The sequence below is a fragment of the Rhipicephalus microplus genome, chromosome 1, assembly GCF_043290135.1.
Source record: "Rhipicephalus microplus isolate Deutch F79 chromosome 1, USDA_Rmic, whole genome shotgun sequence".
In the NCBI taxonomy this organism is placed as follows: domain Eukaryota; kingdom Metazoa; phylum Arthropoda; class Arachnida; order Ixodida; family Ixodidae; genus Rhipicephalus; species Rhipicephalus microplus.
The window spans coordinates 274825385-274848098 of NC_134700.1; the positions used below are offsets into that span (position 1 = coordinate 274825385).

Genomic DNA, 22714 nt, shown 5'->3' on the forward strand with positions numbered 1-22714 from the left:
TATAGTCGAGGCAGCCTATAGGTTCCACATTGTTGCAAGCCCAATACAAGAGTCGAGTTGCAATTAATTGTATAACATATATGCTGCATGCCCTAATAAATTGCAACATAACATTATGCTACGCTTATTTTTAAATTGTCGTGTGGACTTCATGCAATATTTTCCTATATATAACGAAGACGCCGGCTGCTTCTGGCCGCCATTAGCGGAGTTGGGGTATTTGGCTGATTGCCAGCAATGGATGACTTGGGCAATTTTACAAGGCTCAGCATGCATTCCGCTTTTGAAAATGCTAATCACTGATATACTTTGTTAGCAAGAATACGGTGAAGAAAGATATCCCAAAAAGTGTACTTTATGGCAAACGCAACAGCCAACACGCAACTGTCTTGCCAAGCGCGGCAGATCAATATCATCTGCTTACGGTGGTGCCTCTGGTGACCACTCCCATCAAAAACACGCATGTCTGTGAAATGTCCGCTAGAGGCGCTATTCACCGGTGTCTCTTTGAGTTACTGTACACTCTAAAAAATATATCGAGTAAAAAGGGTGTCTTTTTGTCCCACAACAATAATCGTCATCAGGCTTGCGTGCGCTTCCTTTCTTGAAAACTCGGCGCTGGCCACTTTCCTATCGAGAATGCAATGTAACCCTGATAATGGGCATGTCGATCGTGACCGGAATGAACCGGGCGCGGGGTGATAGCGCAAGGATGGAACGCAATATAGATGAGGATTATTGTTGTGGGACAGAAAGACACCTTCTTTTTTTACTCGCTCTCCTTTTTAGAGTGTATATATTCTCCCGTAGGGAGCATATAAAGTACTTTTAATGCTTTAGCCAGGACATCAAGGTACATAATGTCCCTAATTCTTGGGCATAAGTGAAAACACTTAAACTAAAATTTGCGTATTATGTAGTAGTTTAAGCGCCTAAGACGTGTACGGAAATCGTGTATCTACATATACATCATTATACACTATCACCGTTATTGACTCATCTGTCTCTTTCAATCTCCTTCTCATTTTCCTATGTTCAGAATATAATCTAACAAAGAAAAATAGTAGCCGTTAATCTTCCTTGTTGAGTCCTCACTTGCCACAAGTATACACTTTTAACTCTCTTTATACTCTCTTCGGAGTGTCGTGGGCGGCGTGGCTCTCGAAAGGAAAGGTAACATGTGTCCTTGATAAGAGTTATACGTGTGATAAGTCACCACTCACCGACGACAGCAACAGGTAATCTTTTCTTCAATTTTCTCTCTGCTTATAACATAGCGGGACACATACTGACAAAAACAGATTCTATTCACCTCTATTTTTCACGAAACGACGTCTTATCTCTCATTTCAAAATGACGTAGCGTACGGCGCATTTGCTCCGAGAACAGCACGATCTCGCGTACAAAATGTCCAGTCGAATTATTACGGAGAAGAGGCAGGCAGAGCGGCTCTCTTGCGTCGAGCAGCGACGGGTTCCTCTGGAAGCAAACGGTTCATGTGTGCGGTATGGTCGAACGTTATCGCTGAGGCTGCTTTGCGAGCAGAGGTTGGATGCGGTGCCGCGGACAGTCGAAGAACGTGCCGCAGTCGGCGCTACCGAGCCCTGCCAGTATGGCCTGCACGATGGGACCTCCCCGGTGGTCGCCCCGAGCCGCCGACTTGAGAAGCGTCGCCACCACAGGGAACCTGGCGCGCGCCATCCGGGTCACCTCGCACAGCAGTTGCACCTGCACACAGAAGAATACGTCATCGGCTTGTGCACGTATACTGGCCAATCACAAGGGCAGTCGTCATTTTGGGTTCATGAGGACGGCTTGACGAGTCTATAGGGCGAAGGCGGAAATTTTCTTGATCTGAAGTGCACCTTCTTGATCTGAAGTGGGGGCCGGGCGGGCGGATGAGGTCGAGTGTCATTTTGTGCTATGTATACCATGGCGAAAGAAATTTCGTGAGGGAGGGTGTGCACGCGTGGGCCTTGTGTGCCACCATCTGGCTACGCCACCACTGTGGTGAGCTAGTTGGTGTCGTACCTTAGAAACGTTGCAGTGCACAGAGACAGGTACAAGAGAAGTCTTGCGTCGTCTTTCTTTGTCCCATTCTGTGTGCATTGTAACGTTTTCTCAGTCATTTTGAAGAAAATCAACAACGAGAAAAAGAGGACGTGCTGTAAAAAAAAACGCAACGATTGTCATCATCTAGCTCCATGAGATAAGAAAATGGAACTGTATACTGACGTACCAGGGCCTTGCTGCCAAGTTTTCGCTACACCACACTAGAAGAAAGCGGTTACCAGGACTCGTAGACATGTCGATGAAAACGCTGTAAACGTCGCATAATATAAGGAAGCACGCAATTAGCGAAAGCAGCAGACCTGACAATCGATGGTCAGCGAAGTGGCGTCTCCCCTGGCCGTGAAGACCGCGGGCGCGGACTGTGCCACCGTAGTGGCCGACTCGTAGAGAGATAACAACGCCGACAGCGCCACCAGCACCGAATACCAGCCCGGGAAGAGCGTCAGGCTGGTGGCCAGAACCGCCGTGAACACCAGCGACTCGAGCAGCAGCCGACCAGCCACGGAGCGCGACGAAGGTGAGACCACGGCTGGCGCCAAGCCTCGGATTAAAGATAACTCGTTGGAGGCAAGATCCGCATCGTGAACGACTTGCCCTTTTCGCTGCTCTTCCTCCGGTCCTGTTGGAAGAGATGAACGCCAAGCGCGACTTCGTTTTTCTACACACCACTGTCATTCCGTGCGCTGCTGCAAATTGGCTGTACTCTCTTTTGTTTATGTGTATTTTATAAGCTCACGCGCACACATGCACGCACAAACACACAATGTATTCAACAGACAAAAAACGTACAAAACGCTGTTTTTAGGGATAGCCTAAATGGTTATAGTCGATTGATCAGATATTAACTATATGCATGCAGGTTAGGGTAAGCGAGGAAACGTAATGGGATAATCAGGGTGAGCAGTATAGAAGCGACTCAGACAGGCTGACCGACGTTTCTAAAGGACCTATCTTCGTCAAATCCGCCTTGTCAAAAATAGGGGGGGGGGGGTGTTCCATAAATGAAAAGAAAAGTGAGCCCCGTAAATGTCTCTCAGGGGGAGGACACCTCCACAGTAGCTCACGAGGAATGGGGGGTAAGGAAGGATTAAAGGGATAGGATTGAAAGATATAGAGATAGAGGGAGCGGAAGGAGAGATCGAGGCGTAGGGACAGCCACATACGGAAGCAAGGAGAAGATAGGAAAGATGGACACGGTCGCAGGAGTCCGAGGACAGGGCACCACTCGGCGAGACCTCTTGTCGGCGTCAGAAGGCGTAGGGCGAGCCAGTCGGCCAGCTAGCTTCGTTGTCGTCGGAGATCGCGGGGGCACAACCGGTCGGCACGAAATACAGCGACCAATCGAAAACGTCGGTCAGTCTGAGGCACTTCCACTGTTCACTCTGATTATCCCACAATACGTGTTTCCATCCGTCGGCTCCCATATTGATTTCGAGAAAACGTAAAGTAACGCGTAATCAGGTGTCGTCACGAAACGGTGCTTAAAAACCTACTAGAAGGAATTCTAAAACAGCGATGATTTCATACGTGTTAGCAAAGTATATACGAGGAAGAGAAAAACTCAACAGGCCAGGCGCTCATGAAGTACTATATCCGTTACCGAATAAGAAATGATGAAAAGAACGTCGTGGGCATGAAGGGTTGTCGTTAGGTGCATTTGAAAAATATCCAGAATTCAAGCCGAAAGTAACCGGAGCATCCACACTATTTAACTTTATCGCCAAATTTGCAGATAAATAAAATAAAAAGCAGTATTAGCTAGGAGTCGTTTTTATTACTGAACGATAAAAAATACCATTTAGAATAAGCAAGATTATAGAAATGAGAGCAGAGTTTTTTTTTTCCTCGTTCCTTGTTCTTCGAATCACAGATAAGTTACAAGTGAATAAATAAATTAAAATGGATTTAGTGTATCTGCGTGTTTATGTAGAAAACATATGTTTTTTTGTCAGGTACAGTGCGATTCGAGAACACTTCAACCAACATGTGAGCCACATAACGTTGAAGAAATTTTTTCCTCAAAGCCACAGACCGAATTTTTGAGGTAGAGGTTACAAAACTCCAGTCCTGCTTGATTAATTTATATGTGGGGTTTAACGTCCCAAAACCACCATATGATTATGAGAGGCGCCGTAGCGGAGGGCTCCGGAAATTTCGACCACCTGGGGTTCTTTAACGTGCCCCCAAATTTGAGCACACGGGCCCACAACATTTCCGCCTCCATCGGAAATGCAGTCTCCGCAGCCGAGATTCGATCCCGCGACCTGCGGGTCAGCAGCCGAGTTCCCTTAGCCACTAGACCACCGCGGTGGTGGGGCCACCAGTCCTGCTTCACATAGTGAAATGGGCTTGAATATGAATAGCCCAGCTTCATTTTAATTGGCTGGATCCGCTTGGCGCAAACCACCGCAGGGTGTGGCCATGAAACGGAGGTACCTTATTTTAGACATAGCACTGTTTTACAATCCGAATATTAATTTGAGCGCAAGCACACGACACACATACACCCGGACATCAAACACACGCGTGTGTGTGCATGAGCGTGTCACGTGTATGCGCTCGAATTGAGTTTTTAATGACGATCCAGCAACAAGCCCAACAACAATTTTCTGTTAGAGTATGCTTAGAAATGGCAAAAATAAACTCACTGCATGGCGTTCCCCGCTTTTTGTCACGTTTACACTGTGCACGCTGCTCGCACTAGCCGCCATGTATTGTCAAGTTTCCCATTCTGGGTGCGCAGCGCGTATTCTAGTCACGCGTTTGTCAACGTGCACTCAACTTCCCAACTCCGTGTTTGCAGGCGCGCCGCGCAGCTTTTTTGGGGGTGCCTCGACCAGCCCGCTTGTGGGAGCAAAACACCTCGCCCATCGGCGGACACGACAGAAAAGCTTACAAACGGTTTATTTTATCTGTTTCAGTATATAGAACTTACCTCGTGCACTAGGAAGAAGATCATAACAGAATTTCAAAGGTATATAGTAGCCATAGATCCAACCTGGAATTTTGTGAAGGAGAAAGATATTTCGCGAGAAGCAACACAAAGAGCTTGGGACTGGTGCTCTTGGTCAGTGTGTTGTTTCGCGGTATTTTTTTTTCATTCACAAGTCTTGGCATTTTGTCGCAAGTTGACTCTGAGAGTATCTTCCACTTACAGTATCAGTGTCACAAACGACTGCAATTTTCGGATCATCCGCGGGCCCCATCTTCCAAGGAAGGGCGCTTTTGTGTTGGGGGTACGACATCCGGCGACTAAAACGACCCAGCGTGGCGCCGGTTCGTCTTCCCTGCACCTGTACCGAAAGGGGCACTGGCGGTCTAAAAAAGGAAAATTACCCCCAGATAGGACGGCAGCACGTGTACGGCCCTGAAAAAGTTTCGTCTGCATCGGAATAGGCAGTCGACGTACAGCCAGCAACAAGTGCGGTCATCGGTGTCGCGAGTCTCGCGTAGGCGACGAGCATGGAGTGACCCGTGCAACGTATCGAGACGGCTGCAATTACGGGCACCCTCGTCGTCTGCCAAGCCGGCGAGATCTCCAGCGGCACCCGTCAACTCCCCTACGTGCACCAAGAGCTGGCCTGGTCCGTATGAAACTTTTTATTGTGACTTTTTTTAAACCGTTAATTTATTATAACCAGCCCTTTTTTTAAATATTTGTAGTGTGCGCTGCGTCGCACGTCGAAGCTCAGAAGCGCGAGCGTGAGTTTTTTTTTTTTTTTTATCTTTCTCTCGTAAAGTTTCCTTGTCTCTCCTGTAGTTCCATCTTGTTGTTGTTTTATTAATGTTCCGCATATTTGTCTTTAGTCTGTATCTTTTGCAGTGTTTTTTAGCATATTTTGCTATATAGCTGTTCTTTTCATTGCGCGTATCAGTTTCCTCCTTTGTTATTTTTGTTAACTCCTGCCTTTGCCCTTGTTTTAATTAAATGCTTGCTCTTGTGCATAAAATCTCCGTGTCTGCTTATGAGTGTGTCGGTCAGGCCCACACATCACCACACGTGCAACCCCGCACGGGTCGACCGACCTGCAAATAAACTTGAAATGTGCCACTTCGAGGCCTTTCAGGCGTCGCAGGCCGAAGCGTAAAGTGGAAGCCTGCGAGTCGGCCGCACGTCGTTGTTGGATCGGCGGGGCCTCACCCGAAGTGTGTGACACACAGGCTAAGCAGGAAAATTTATCCTCCCGCAGACTCGTCATGAACAAAGGACAGGCGGTGGCGTGGCGCCTACTCCAGACCCACAAGTTTCCTAGTCCGGTAACAATGAACCGCTGCGTGCCGGAACTTCATTCGTACAAGTGTAAATTTTGCCACAACAGGGCGGACTTGAGCCACATTTTATGGGCATGCATGCCCGCAGGCCCCCATGAGAGGCGAATTCCCAGACGGGAGTGGATGGAATACCGCGCTCCGCAGCTCTGACTCTCAATTACAAGCCCGCTTAATACGGCAGGCCGAAGACGCCGCCAGGGCCCATGAGATCAGGGCCGTCGTCTAAGTTTGGTCCTCCCTTCTTTCGCACCTGAAAGGGGAGGAGGATCTTTCTGCTAATTAAACAAAGTTTGTTCATCATCATTCAGAAGTCTTAAACCTACTAGTTCAAGAGTAACGTTTTTCTGCATGGAATCTTCTTTGCCACGCGTGGTATTATACAATTGGAAGCTAATTTGGTGCAAGATAACCATAATCGGAAACCCTCGCCATGGGCGCTCATAGAAATAAGCGTTCCGTTCGTTCTTTTATTACAGTAGAAAAAGTGTTTATCCAGAGATTACACAACTACATCACTCGTAATATATGTTTTATGCGTCTGTTGGTACGTACCAATTCTTACCCCGTATTCTAGAACGTCCCTTCACTGAATGCTTCACCTTCACTTGAGAAAGCTGATGGGAGAGCCGTCTCTAGGCACGGCAAGTCACTGCATATCAGCGACAATCTGCTGCGACTCTCGAGTAGCGCAGCTTCATTTTCAGCCGAACAGTGGCGCAGTGCTCCACTTTGTCAAGTGAAGGGCAAAAGTCGAGTCGAGGAGCGTTTGTGAATACGGGGGTGAGCCTTCTCGTGTACGCGTGCCTCAGCGCTACATCAAAAATTTCGACTCACATTGAAAACGTGTTGTTGCTGTTTATTTTCTTTAATAAACAAGTGGTGAGAAGAAGATATCGCCTGTAGAAATGGTGGTGAAGGCAAGGAGGAAACCACTCTCTCGACCTTGAACGCGGGGCGGTGAAGGACCCTCTAAAGGACACCAGATGGTCGAAACTTCAGGAGCCCTCCACTGCGGCAAGTCTCATAATCATATCATGGTTTCGATAGGAAAAGGCCCAGATATTATTATCGCCGCTGGGAGTTCATTTGCACTGTCACGATCGAATCGCACCGGCACGCCCGCTCTCGCATCGTCTTGGCGCGCATGCGCGGTAAGTGGCGAGTCAGTCAAAACGTCACCGCAGCGAGAATACGAGTCCTTACCAATACTTATCAATATGTAGCACATCGCTGACAGGACGAGGCGATGTACGCACTGCCGCATGATCGCAGATCCAGACACGGATGATATCATTCGGTGCATCCTGGAGGCCGGAAGCGATACGACTCCCATTGGCGCGCGCAAGCAAGAAGCGGGCCAATGGGAGTCTGCTAGGTGGCGTTAGCCGCCGCCCGATCTAAAGGGTACAGCCACATCCATCCATCCATCCGGGTGGGGTCGCAAAATCAGCCTCATACACTGATCTGGTAGAGCGTGAAAAGGCAATTCGACAAACCATCGTTCCCCCTCTCCCCATCAACACTCCAGTGAGTGTCACCCGGGCACGCCCAGGCACTGCGCCGTGCTCCCGACCGGGCTGCAGAAATTAGGTGCCTAAATTTCTCCTCTTCTAACCACTACCACCAGCACGCATGATTGTTGTGACTGTTGACCAGCAAAATTATCATTTGTGGATTATTCTTTTTTTTTCATATTATTGCAAGGAAGCGGCTGCGAGTCATGGCTGGGATGATTAAATGTAATATCATCTTTAGTTTCTTGCTCGCTCATTCCCCAACTGCGTCCACGTCTTCAGAATCTTTTAAATGACGCCGTTTTTTTTTTTTGTTACGCGGGAAATGAAGTGAAATAATCCTGCAAATTCAACCTAATGATTATAAAGTTGAAACATGCCTAGCTCGTTAGTCATATTTTTTTTTTATTTGCAGTGGATAATCTCCGATTTCTTCAAGGTCTACCGAAAACGTTCGCGACTCCCCTGTTCTAGTACACTCAACCCTAACTTAAAAACAAACAACCCTAGACGTCTTCTTTTTTTTTTCTGTTTTCGTCATCGCATTCATCAGGCCACACATCTGGATTGTGAAGCTAATTTAGTCAACTGCATGTAGCTCGTGCTTATATATATATATATATATATATATATATATATATATATATATATATATATATATATATATATATATATATATATATATATATATATATATATATATATATATACTTATATAAACTCTGATCATCTATTTCATCTATAAATATATATATATATATATATATATATATATATATATATATATGCTCTGTACGAACCACATGCAAAAGCGAACACCGAGTCGCCGCCCAGTATGTCGACTGATATCGTCTTGTTTCGAAATAGTTAGGCTATCAGTATCGTAAGAAATAAAGAATAATCGCAACTAAATCGCTTTGTTTGTTTGTTTTTTTTTTCAAATTAATTCGGGGTCTGTATTGATAATTGATACAAACAGCACAAGATTAACTTTTCAGTCCAAATGTACGCTCGTTCGCCCTGCCCCCCGCCCTCATTCGCTATTGTACAGTACGTAGCAAAGAGACCATTGTAGCACTTACCATTTCCGTTATTGGTTGTCGCATACAAGGGACAAACAAAGCTGCACAACAGCAGCAGGAGGGCAACACACTTGTTTCGCGTCGGCACTGTGGAGTTACATATGTTGACTGGACGACCCATATTCTGCCTGCAAACTGTGTTTCTTGCTTCGCGATCGACACAGTACTGCAGCGGATCTCAAGAAAAAGATGTCTCGCTTGCGATAGCCCGTTTAAATCTATCGTGATAACTGTAAAGCTGGGAGTCAGAATCTTTATCTTCGTGCACACGGAGATATGTTTTGAAAAGCGCGCTGGTATTCTTGGACGGCTTAAGTATATAGATATCTTTAGAGATGTAGATGCATCAACATGTTGTAAGAATGCTGCACGGGATGTTTATCGTTTTATCTCGCGCTGAATCATCTGAAGTTCATTGTGCACGCTACCGCATATATAAGATGAAAGCAAAACAAGCGTATAAACGTTTTGGTAGTTCGGGTGTCATCGGTTCCTAAACAGAGTTCTTACAATGTGTTTATTAGTAAAAGGAGTACTTTTTGAGTAATTTTGAAAGTAATAATTGTGCAAATAACTTAATTTTCTTTCTTTTTTTTTTACATACGCAATCCTTCAGTAGCCAGGCCGCGATCGAGCGGATCCGCAAGCCCCTAAAAATGGCGTCTTCGTCTGCCAGTTCAAACATCAATTCGATAGAAAATTTCTGCGCTGTCACTGGTACGATAGTTCTTCTTTGTACTTGTTGATAGTAATGCGTGACATATTTTTCACTACTCTATCGATGCGGTAATCAACGTGTTCGTGCTGGGACACATATGCCGTTAAAGCTGGTTGTTTTGTTTCGGTTGCTTTGTCCCTTGACATTTGCCTCGCAACATTTGATGAGTCGATGCCAACTGTTTCGTAAAGTAATCCGGGTGGCTAGTGCGTACAGTAATGTTTTCGCTGCGCCCGATAGTTTCTTTTACAAGTTTTCTCTCCTGCGCTTGCCTCAGTCTACCTTAATCCAACGTTTTTTTCTTGTCCCTGGGGAGTTCGTGAGGCTTGTGCGCGTCTTCGTTTCTCGCACAGAAGTACGCGTCCTGTCGCGTTCGAATTTATAACTTATGCTATCGTCGATATGCAGCGAGTATAACTGCTTTGTCGAATGTGATCGGCGAGCTTTGGTGCGTCCGCCAAGCTGGCCGGTGTGTTTCGTAATCGGCCTTGGCGATTACATCGACGATACACCGCTTCGTTTTGTTTCCGCAGGAGCGGACGAAAATGTGGCCAAGCAGATGCTGGAAGCCTGCAACGGCAATCTCGAGATGGCCATCAACATGCACGTGGACACGGACTGGACGCAGCCATCCAATTCTCACACGGGCGAAGCAGCCCTGGCATCGAGCTCCGACATGCCGCCGCCCACCGTAACCGCAGCTGAGTGAGTCGGAGCGTACTGGTTTTACCTGATTAAGAATTTATGTGCGCCTAAAATTGATGCATGTGAGGGGGTAACATCGCTGGCCAGTATAAGTGCCCTCGTACAGTCGTTTACACTTTGTCCATAACGCTGAATCTGTGTGCTGCAGCGCAAGGAATTGATTGATTGAATGATTGATTTATTGATTGATATGTGAGGTTTAACGTCCCGAAACCACGATGATTATGAGAGCGTAATGGAGGGCTCCGGATATTTCGACCACCTGGGGTTCTTTAACGTGCACCTAAATCTGAGCACACGGGCCTACAACACTTCCGCCTTCATCGGAAATGCAGCCGGGATTCGATCCCGCGACCTGCGGGTGAGCAGCCGAGTGCCTTATCCACTAGACCACCGCGGCAGGGGCGGCGCGAAGAAATCGATAACTGTGCGTCGCCGATAAAGAAGCTGCTTATGACAAGCGGAAGTCATATGGACGCTAGGGTAACACTGCATTCAGCTCAGTGAAGTTGTCAACCGCCGCCCCGTCTTTGCTCCGCGAAATGTGTAGCGAGTATCACGTGCTGCGTATGATCGCAACACAAACCTGTGCATGACTGTCATTTGCGGTGTGTTTATGGTCGTGAGGAACGTATGTGTTGATGAATTTTTACCCTGTCAAAGGCGGCATTGTTAACCTCAGCCAAATTAAGCTCTCCAGTGCAGAATTGTTTATACATTTACTTTTTAGAAAAGTCTGACTTGCAACACCTAGCAACAAAAGTATCATTTTGCATCTGCATGATAATGTTGTGATACAACCTTTTGACAGGCGTTTTGCAATTTTTTTTTCTCTAGGGATGACGTCAGACCACCTATTCCTCCTGTAAGGGAAGTTTTGGTTGATGGCCCATTTCCCTATGGTAAGTATTCTGTAGTTAATTTGGAAAACGCAGTGTGCACAAGCACTGTAAGTGTGTAACACTGCGATAAATATTGGTTTTGCCTGTTCAGGGTACCATGCACCAAGGCGAGCCTCCTACAGTGTTTTTGATAGGTTCCGTGACTTCCAGGCAGAGACAAGTGAGTGTCTAATTGTGTTTCTGTTTCGCACTATGAATTACTAGTGCAACTGATATTTGAACCTTCAATTCATTCAATTGCAAACTTACTCGCTCATTGATGAGAACACGTATTTTCATGACAACAGTAGATGTATTTCTTTGTGAATGTGCTGATTTCTCAACAGGTTTCACTATGCTGCCACTTGGCATACTGGTGGTAGTTGTAGTCTTTTGTGGTCTGAATGGCACTTGTTGTGGCAAGTATGCCGTGTCTGCGCCACGAAAAACCTGTGTGGCCCTCAAGACCGGAAATATAAGCACACAGCTTCAGTTTCTACAGTAAAAGTGGACTTCAAAAGAAATGCCCCCGTACCTCCACTTTAATTTGACTGGGAAAAATGCACATTAACCCTCCCCCTAACAGTACACATGGTGTTTTCGCAGACCCTAGTACAGTGGGGAAGTTGCAAGAGCTATAGACACTGTGGAACCACCAGGGCTATCACTCCACGTGGACCATGCGCACTGAACATGGTAGAACCAATCTGTCTTCCGTGTCGCCATGTTATAATGTACAGATGGAAAGTGGCACAGTCACCAAAAACAGTAGCTGCTGTCAAAACTTCAGGGCATTCCTTCTTAAGAGTCCATACTTATTACATGTTGCCAACCTCTGTAGAGATCAATGAAGACTGCCATGTACAGAGGTAAATACCTACTGCCTACAATATTCCTGTAACATTTTGCAGTATGAAGTAAGAAATGTTAAATCATTTGTGGTCTAATTAACATTAACAACTAAACTAGATACAAATGCGTGCGTATATAAGCATATTGGGGAAATTAGACTAGCAGGAAATCCATAGAAAGAAACAGTCCGAAAACAAAACTATGTCACAGATATTTTGCTTTATGTGGCAGTGCACAACAATCATGGAAAATATTAGAGTATTTTGTACAACATTTTCACCCAATAGATCAGTCAGAGCTATTTCTTCATTGTTTATGGCAAAACACAGTGTGAACTCTCCGTTTCAGAGAAAGACTTGCAATGTAACGTTTTTTTCTTTTTTTTTTCGCATCTTAGGGCTTCAGGAAGAAAAATTGCTGCAGGGTGAGACTGACAGCCCGTCATACAAGAAACGAAAAACATTAGAAGATCTCTTTAGGCCACCGCTAGACCTCATGCACAGGGGCTCATTTGAATCGGTAAGCATCCAAATCCAGCAGTATGTGTGTGTGTGTATGTGAGCTCGCATGCATGTGCATTGTATATGTGTGTGTTGCATGTAATTTATGTGCTTTCTTTTCTTTTTTTATTATTATTATTATTTATTCACCTTCACTTGGCCACTTTTTTCACCTTGGTAAAGGCAACGAGCAGTGCTGCACCCTGCTGCCTTTTATTTTTATACCGTCCTTTTTGGCCAACCTGTTGCAATGGCTTCATTGGTGTGATATTCGGCTGTCTAGCATGAATTTGCTGGTTTGATCCCCAGCCATAGTAGTACCACATTTCGATGAGGGTTATATGCACTCATATATGGCTTTGCACTCTCCTTAATAAACTCCATCTAGTCAGAATTAAACCAAAGGCCCTAATAGCCTATGTCGTTTTGTTTTGGGGCATTCAATTCTTATGCAATTATTTCTGTCATTTCAAGAATGACATACTCTTTCATTACGTTCCATGAAAAAGACAAGCGACACGTAATTTCAAGGGGAAATGGAGGCTTAAAATGATGAGAAGTGGTTGAGCGGGGAATGTCCCTCAAGCCAATGCTCTGAAAAAAGGACTTCTCTTCGTCAGGCCTTCTTCACTAGTGCTCTTTACATTTCACTCACTTATCCCCAACTCAAGGGGTTGTATCAGGGAAAGAGCAAGCTTCTGTGGAAAGAAGAGAAAAGATGGGATGGGGGTAGGTCCAAAACTTTTTCTGCTGCAGCCTTTACAGTCGCATTACTTCTCTTTCTAGGCTCGGGAAGTTGGCAGGGCGAAGAATCGCTGGCTGATGGTGAATGTGCAGAACGTGCAGGAGTTTGCCTGCCAGGTGCTCAACAGAGATGTGTGGAGCAACTCCACCATCAAAAGCATCATCTCGGAACATTTTGTCTTTTGGCAGGTACTGTGGCTTTAATAATTTTTTTCTTTTCTGGTTTTTTTTTTGCTTTCTTCATGTCATGATCGATGGGATTTAACTGTAGTATTTTTTTTTAAAGGGCAGTCCCGCCACCGTTCAGTGACTGTGAGAATTGCCAAGGTCATTCTTAGCTTTTTACTTTGTCATGTTTTGTTCACCATGCCTCTATGCGCAAAATGAGTTCTCCTTTTCACCAATAAGTCATCCTGAGGCACTCTGACTTACCTCTACTTCTATAAACTACATGTTGCTCATGTAATGTTGCAAAAGGCTTCTTTCTTGCAGTGGCAGAATCGCCCCAACAACTTAAACATGACCAGTAGATCAGTAGGGAGTATGCAGATAGTCCTGAAGTATTTCAGAACAAAAGAACAAAATATTTTCTGTTCATTGTTATATAGAAAGCGATAATCATAAAAAGCTGTTAAAGGATGAAAAAGTAACTACTAACCTATCAATTGCACATCCACTCGGGAAAATCTTGCTAAAAGAGACTGGGAAAATCAATGGCTGAAGCACACACAGTTGTCGTGTACTCAGGAATGGTTTTTTTTTTTTCAGCGACACATGTTTTTCCACACGCTATGTCCATCAGAAAGAAGCAGGGGCAGCACCTGGAGTTTTTTTATGAGTTGCCCGTGACAAGTTTCTTTAGGAGGGCAGGGAGGCTGAGAACTTAGGCACTGTGTTTTAGTATGTTTGATTTTGATGAGAAAGGGGGGGGGGGGGGCAAAGGTGGGCCGGGGGGAAAAGTTTTGTACACGTGAACACTATGCTCAAGCAGATGTCCAAGCATGCAGCCGTGTTAGGTCATGTTCGCCACTCGAAAGTGCATGGTTTTTGTATCTTTTCGGATGTCTGAGATAGTCTTGCTCTGTATTGAAATGATTGAAGCTGTTTTTGACTGTGCGGTACAAATGTTTGTCCTGGACATTTGTACCGCACAGGACATAACAGTGTAACCTATGCCTACGTTCATACGTTTCAGGTCTATCAGGACAGCGAAGAAGGACAGCGTTACGTCCTCTTCTACAAAGTTGTTGATTATCCTTATGTAGCTATCCTGGACCCAAGGACTGGTGAGCGACCCGTTGCACCTTTGTCTCTTGCTGATGACGCATGTGTGCAAGATAGCAAGATACGGAATACCATTTGCAGGAATGAAACCATTGTCCCTCTTTTAAGCTGTGCTAGTCTAGCAAGGTTGCAGATTGACTGTGTGCCCACTACTGAGGCTCATTTGGCATCCTTTTTAACACTAGGTCAATAAATGGTTGCCGGTGCTGTGTACCGATGGGGTCTATTTGCAACAGTAATAGCAAAATGAGCTTTTGGTGCACATACTGCAAATAGTAAAACTAAAAAAACGTCCTCCAATGCTTTCAATCGACCAATTCTTTATTTGTGGTTTGCATAGACTGACGGCTGGCAATAATTTTAGCCTAAGTCTAAGCTCAAATGTCAAATGAATTGGAATTTTAATCGTGCAATAAAGTTGCTACATTGCTGCCAACTGCAGCATCAACGCATAGTGGCACTCACCAGAATTATTGGGGGCAGAAATGACGACCAAGCACAAAGGGTGTAGGTGGAAAGTGGGGCGAACCCTCTTCATGTGATATGGGGGCCGAGCAGGCAGATGTGGTTAGTGTGATTTTTGGGCCTGTATGTCATGGAAAAACAAGTAATAAAAATTTCGGGAAGCAGGGCCCACTGTGCCACCCCCTGGCTATGCCATTGCTAAGCATGCAAGCCTATGATTGGACAAATGGAATGTTAGAAGCGATTGCGGCATGACATCACGAGCAAGATTACTAGTGTGTTTCGTTTTTCTTTTCTGTGCTTTTTAATTGAACCACTAATAGATGCCATCACAAAAAAAAACAAGAAAGGGTAACTACAACTACAAAGCATGACAGAGATGCTAGTTGCCATTTTGACTCTGGATTTTTTGCTTGTGCAGATCTGATATCCATTTGAAAGGCTCATTTTCCTTCCCTCCTCTTGCTTCTGTACGTTTGCAAGCTGCCTGTTACTGCACATATGGTAGGCTCTTGATTGTTGTTGAACCAGTGCAAGTAATCTATTTCGTTGGATTGATATCGCCGCGCTCTTATAATGCGACGGGAATCTCGCCAAAAAGGTCACGTTGGGGCGACTGCGCCTTATTGCCTTTGCTGTCGCACAAGTTCTCTTCTTTGAATGAGATAAGGGAGTGACATGGGATGTCATAAGGAACTGCATGCAGACAAAGCTTCACTTCGAAGCCCACTGAAGTTCTGACAAGTCGGGTGTCAGGCACCAGGTTTGATACCATGGCAACAGCATCAAGAATAAATGAGAGGACCAGCAAAAATGATGTGCAATCTTCCCCTACATTGGAGCTTTCAGCTCAACTCATTGGGGCACTCTCAAACGGCACAGGGCGAATGAAATGTGGTTGTGTATCCACATAAGTCAAGCTGACGACAAGCATTTTTTTTTGTACAGTCGACTCCCGTTAATACGAAGTTCACGGGAACCGCAAAAAACTTCGAATTAAACGAACTTCGAATTAAGCAAAAAGCACTAAAAATGGCACATTTATTAGTTTAAAAGCGCGACAGTTTTGAGGAAAAATAGTCTGTCATCTTCTTCTGCTTGCCGAATCTGGCTGCGGCTAGCAAGTTTTGTGAGGAATACACGTGTCGAAGTGCTTCTTCGGCGTTGTGTTCTCCAACAAAAAACCGCTGCGCAAGAGCAAGACCCGCAGCTACATCGGCAGCCCTCGGTGGTGGCTCATTTCCGATGTCGTCGTCATCATCGTCATTTTCAGGAATGCAGTCATGGGGCCGAACCATCTGCACGATTTCGCTGTCCGTTAGTGGACCGCATGTTTCGACGTTGCTGTCCACAGCGACATACTCGTCAAAACGGACGTCACCGAGAGCGGCGCGAAAGCTACCGTCGTCGAGCTCATTTGTTTGCACTTCCACTGGCGCACAAGGAGAAGCATCCCCCGAGTTTTCCATGAAACCACAGGCCCGGAAACAATTGGCGATGGTTTCTTCTTTCACGCGGGTCCAAGCTCGCGCTAGCATGTTGATGGCACTAAGCAAACTCCCCTCGTATTGCGACGAGTTGTCCATGCACAAAAGCATGCGCTCGACAAGATGCTGCCTATACAATACCTTCACATTTTTTGTTATGCCCTGGTCCATGGGCTGCAACACGGACGTCGTGTTTGCAGGCAGGTACACAAGACGGATGGCACTCAAGGCAGGTGCGTTCATGTGGGCACTACATTGGTCCACAAGGAACAACACCTTACGGCTTGATTGCACGAACTTGCGGTCGAGTTTGGTGATCCAGTCCTTAAATATATCGGATGTCATCCGCTTCCGCGATGTCTTGAATTTTTCACTTTCAAACGCATCCAATATTGAGCGCTTATTCTTTATGAAAGTCGACAGCGTGTTAGGCTTAATGCCGTACTTTCTTGCAATGTCTTGTTTGGCGGTGCCTCCCTGGTCAACTTCCTTCAAGACTTCGACTTTCGTCGCTAGGTCTAGCGTTCGGTAAGGGCCACGAGTTGCCATTATCAAACGTACGTCACCACCACAACACTCAAAATCAGAAGCGCGGAAACACGTGTGGAATCAACCCAGCGCGCGGGTGACGCGGTGACACACTCGAGTCTCGACAAAAGTCAACTAAAGAGTCAGTCGATGCCGCCGATGCGATTTGCCAGTGTTAAAAAGATTGCCACTTCAAGATCTGTGGCGCTGCGGACAGTAGTGATGGCGAAGACACCAGCGCGGTCCGGCAGATGTTTTGGCATATGAAAAGTTCCCCATTTTACTGTAAAATTACGGTCGCGACGAGACTGTCGATTGAAAAAACTTCTAATTAACCAATATTATGGGTTTTTAACTTCGAATTATTGAGCATTTTTTTCTATACGATTGCATGCAAAACTGATGGGACCACTTGCTCATTTCTAATTAACCGAAACTTCCAATTAAGTGACTTCGAATTACCGGGAGTCGACTGTACTATTTTGAATTTTTGAGACAGCAAAACTTTGGACTGCATGCCGGTACTGCTGCCGTTCTTGCTGCACTTGCCTGTGTGTACTGTAGTCTATGCAACCCTGGATTAAAAAGGAAAAGGTAGGGGGTGCTTAATTGTGTTATAGGGCCCCTTTAACCATGAGCACCATTGCACCACAGTGCAGCTCCTCCCAACCTACCAGTGTTGCGACAGGCCACTCAATTTGGTTGTCTGTATCCTCACGATTCTGTGTCCCGTCTTCACATTTTCACCTGCAAATTATCAGATCCAGTTTGTTGCTGTCGCCTCCTGAAGCAGTGCTAAGAGTACCAATGACCTGGCATGTGACAATGCATGCAGCCGGTGGCAAAAGTGATTTGGCAGATAATGCCCAAACTCTGTTAAGCTCTCCATCACCCTACTGCGCTGTATGTACCAGCTTTTCAACTGAAACACTGCTGCATCTTGGCCTTGTTTCACTTTTTTCGATTAGGTGAAAAGGTACTGTCCTGGAACCAGGTGGACGCAGTCAAGTTTTGCGATGCAGGTATAGTGAGTTTTGTGATTTCTGTTTGGCTTTATATGTTGGCTTACATTATTTTTATGCATTTCATTTTTAATGAAAATTTATCGTCAACATATGTCAGCGTAGTTTGCTTTCTCGTTGTACCATATTTCAAAAAGATTCTGTTGACACTGCCTACTGTTCTCATTCACTTGGGAAATCGTTTCTAATCTGCCACTCTACGTGGTACAAAATAGCTGTTAGTTTGTACGGTGAACTAAACAGTGTACGTATATCATAGACTTTTGAACCAACAGTGTCAAGCAGGCTGACCGTTACTGATACGGTTCTGGTTTCCTCATTGGCAATTGTTGGTCAGCATTGTCAGTCGGGTGCATTGGGAGATGTCACTTTTAGCTATTCAAGCCAGTGATAAGAAGCATGGCAACAAGGCCTTGTAGGATGGCGCACGTCTTGTCAGAGTCGGCTTTATAAATAGCATTGACAGAGAGGGCGTCAGGTTTGCTTTATGTCTCATGTACTAGCGGATTTACCACCCATCTGATCTATGTGCCAATGTATGGTAGGTTGACACTGGTTCCTGAAGTGAGATTGTGGCGCCACTTGCTCCTTGCAGTCACCGAATTCCTGGCAGAGCACCCAACACCCGATGGCTCTGCTGTCAACCCACCAACAAAGAAAGTAAAACCCACTGCCAAAAAGGTAGGACAATAAAGATAATTTAACTGTACACTACTTTACTGTATGAGGTTTAACTGTACACTACAATCACATGAAATGCGAGTCATAAATATTTGCCCATCTTAGAATAACAGCTACAGTATTCAATCATCCTTTCTCGAATCCTTTCCCGTCCTTGCAGGAGAGCATCGTAGAGGAAGACGAAGAGGCACAGATGCGGGCAGCCATCGAAGCATCTCTACGGGAGAATAGTGCCCGGACACACGACTCCGCATCGGACGATGACCAAAGTGACCTGGAGACCTTTGACTCGGACACAGAAGTGGGGCCTGCACACACAAGTAACCACAGCAGCATGCAGGTGGATTCTTCGCCACCAACCAGGGGCTGCAAGACAAAGGGCGAGGCCAGTAACGCAAAATCCGATGTTGATGAATGGAAGAGGTTCTTGGGAAGCGAGTCCGGTGAGTCTTCTGCTTCAGGAAAAGACTGCAATAACGCCCATAGTTTAACATAATCTTCCATACTGACTCGTAGTGGCCATGATTTGCAGTAGGACCAAATGCAGGTGAAATATTGCAGTAACAAATGTTGCATGTGGACCTCGTTCTAATCTTTCTCTATGTAGTGTGCAGTCTTGTGCTTGTGGCCACAGTTTTTCATTCACCCCCCTCTTCCACCTCGTCCCACCTCTACAGATGAAAAGTCGGAGCTGATGATTCGATTCCCGGATGGCTCAAGGAAAGTGATGAGCTTTCCGTGCACATCGAAACTGAAGGTATGTGGAAGCATGTGACAGAATTTTCAAAAATGCATGTTTTATTAGGTGTTCACATCATGCTAATGCTTATGACCTACAGTTCGTCAGCTGTACCTTGGAATGAATTGGTTTGTTCCTGCAAATATTCACAGCATGGGAACCAGTTGGCAGCACTACCTCGCCATGTAAAGTGGCAATTAAACATAGAGGCACACGGGCCTCTACATTTAATTTAACATAGAGGCCCGTGTGCTTCTACGTTAAAGAACACCAGACAGTCAAAATTTCTAAAACTCTCCGCTACGGCATTTCTCGTAATCACATCATGCTTTTGAGAGGTGAAACCTCTCATATTATTATTACTTACATCGCCTTTTCATATGCTTCACATTCTCAGGCACTCATCTTGTACGCATCGTCCAATGGATTCGGCGAGGAGACGCATGAGCTGGTGACCAACTTTCCGCGACGCAATCTGAGTGATTTGGACCACTCTTTGTCACTGCGTGACCTGGGTCTCTTCCCCAAGGAGACGCTGTTCATACAGCTACGCAACTCATGACCCTCACTGCTCCCCACCCTACCCCAACTCATCTGGTCGCTGCTCACTGTTATCCTAGCGAGTGTGCTCAGAGACTTTTTTTACACCAATTACTTCCGCCGCCACTTGCCATGCACAACCTGGAGGAAAAGTGACATGCAGGGATTGGGGATGGCTGTGTTTCGATGAGGCTGCCACGCCATTTTTGCAGAACGCCAAGTTGCAGACCAACGGCCGAGACTTTCATTTATTCGTTCAAGAGTTGCAAGCTTGCTGGGACCTGACTCGCGGAAAGAAGGAATCTTGCTCTTTGAAGTGCAACTGAAAATCGTGCTTTCTCTGGAATCTGCAAAGGAGGCTTGGCAAGGCTCTGTTTGGGAAAAATTGGCATGAAGGACGTCTTGGCTCGTCTTGTTTTGCATGCATGATCTTGTGTTTGTTGAGCCCTTCCTCCCTTTTTTCCTAACACTGCTGTATTTTGCAGCAAAGCTGTACCTGCTATGCACTCATTTGGGCCAGTCATTTGAAGCAGCCAATTCTCAGGTCTGCAAAGCATGTTTCACATTCAAGAGGAGGTTGCAGTTCCACCTGCAAGTTGCGGCGCTACATTTTCCACATTTTGATTTAGAGGCGGCTTTATGGCACTATATGTACGCACAGGAGGTCCCGATTTCTTGCAAACGTATCGTGTACAGGTTTGTGTGATGACGCATCACAGTGTTAAATATATATATATATGCTATTTTTCACATCTAAGGAAAAAGCATTTTTATGTGATCTATTTCTGAGTATGACTGAAGTTATGCCCTTTGCTTTTTTTTTTTTCCTTTTTTTTTTGGACACACATGTGCAATGTGTTCACTGTCTATACTCGTACCACCACTGAAGTGTGCCCAGAGTGTTTGGAGGTCTTTTTTTTTAATGCATGATAAGTTACCATCTTTCGAACCACAACAGTGATGCCACAAGCTTAATTAAGCTGGATTCGGTTACACACTGAATCGGTTGTGGAGCTAGCGTAATACATATTGTGAGCTTGTGCGTCACCCATTCCAACGCTCACGCAGGCCCAGCGGAGATTTCCAGCTAAAAGCACCAAAATGGCCACTGCAAGATGCCTTAGTGTAGCACCAGCCGCCTTGAATTGAAATTGTTCATACAAGAGCACTCTGCTCGAGAGGCCAGCCAAGAGCAGCAAGAGTGAAAGAGCACAGCATCCCTATGCCTTTGCATAAATGCACGTGCTTTGTCGTATAGAAGTTAAGATAGTACTACTTGGTTCACTTTGACGTGACTACATTGTTGCCGGAAGAATGCTAGCCGCGACGCGTTCCGACCCATATGTCGCATGCCGTTTTACCAATTCATCCCCGACGTGTCCTTCGTGTCAATCCAGCCTTGGCAGAGCTTGTTCGCGGGACAACTCCTATAAGTTAAGGGAATTGTATGCCAGAGAAGTTCTATCATATGCCTCGCCATTTGTCTCAATATTTTGCAACAAACTAAATTGTGCAGCCTTGCGGCATGTCCTTTCCTTGCGGCATGTCCTTTTTTTTCTATGCAAATAAATTTTTAAAGAATGCCACCAGATCTGTGCATTACAGCCCGAATCAAACTCTTCCCTACGGGTAACAGTGTGTCAGTACATCAAGGGACACTGAAGAAAATAATTTTGCTCGTATTGGTTAATTACTTTTACACAATATCCAAAGCACCCTGAGGATTTTACACATTCTACACGCGCTCACCGTGGCCTTGCAGATTTTACTTGTGCTTACGCAAGCATAAATGCAAATAAATTTTTTGTTGCAAGAGACCCAGAGACTTTGTATTAGGAATTTTTACTGAGCCAGTTTCCTGAGCCAATGTAAAACTTCGAAATCCTTAGCTTAAGGGGGAACAGTGGCCCGAAAACTGCCCATTTCATTTTTTATTAATATTTAAAATGTATTTTTAAGTGCTGAAAACAAATATGCATTCGCTTATTTTTTATCATGCACGAATTTTAAGGTATTGGCTGTTCCGTAAACTTGCATTCTGCCCAGCCTTTTCCCAGCTTGCTCAGAAAAGACCTTTATGAATTTGATATAACTGTACTCCATAAAAACCAGAGTGCAAAATAACCCTCTCTTTATATTTAGCTGTATTGATTCAAAGTTATGGTGTAAACGAACAGACTTATGAGAAACTGTTCTGTTAATTTTACTGCTTATGAAACCACAGTTCTAAATAAAAACATAGTAATTTTTTGCACTAATAAATGTATAAGCCTTCAAATACTGCAAGAATTCTCAAAATCAGACTATTACATCAAAAGATATTATGGGCATCAATCTCTGATGTAAAGAAAGATGTGGTTTTGAAAAACTAAAAAAACTTCAGAAACATGTTGAGCACTTATTTTGAGTTTTAAAAGGCATGAATTATGTTTTTATGATCATAGAGGCCACCAGGAATGCGCTTATCATTATTCTTCTTTGTATGATTCCTTTTTACCTTGGTCTCGCTGGCGGAACACTGCATTTTTGCAGCCACTGTTATCACTTTCTTTCGGATGGGTGAGCAATTCTGAACTTGTGACAACTGCCTGCCATTGGACCGCCATCGGGTGTCTCCACAAAATTGC

At 45.1% G+C, this 22714-nt stretch overlaps 2 protein-coding genes across 2 annotated transcripts; one reads left to right on the forward strand and one right to left on the reverse strand.

Annotated features, from left to right (window-relative positions):
* Positions 1-1302: 1302 nt before the first annotated feature.
* LOC119165093 (uncharacterized) lies at positions 1303-9323 on the reverse strand. Its single transcript, XM_037417286.2, has 3 exons — positions 8942-9323; positions 2373-2692; positions 1303-1728 (listed from the first exon to the last, which is right to left on the reverse strand). The coding sequence occupies exons 1-3, from the start codon at positions 9060-9062 to the stop codon at positions 1519-1521; spliced, it is 651 nt and encodes a 216-aa protein (XP_037273183.2). The 5' UTR covers positions 9063-9323; the 3' UTR covers positions 1303-1518.
* Positions 9324-9511: 188 nt separating this feature from the next.
* On the forward strand, positions 9512-20499 carry LOC119188208 (UBX domain-containing protein 7). Its single transcript, XM_037436141.2, has 12 exons — positions 9512-9658; positions 10193-10364; positions 11202-11266; positions 11358-11426; positions 12495-12616; positions 13384-13530; positions 14537-14627; positions 18074-18127; positions 18723-18808; positions 18969-19251; positions 19486-19565; positions 19945-20499. The coding sequence occupies exons 1-12, from the start codon at positions 9598-9600 to the stop codon at positions 20107-20109; spliced, it is 1395 nt and encodes a 464-aa protein (XP_037292038.1). The 5' UTR covers positions 9512-9597; the 3' UTR covers positions 20110-20499.
* Positions 20500-22714: the final 2215 nt, after the last annotated feature.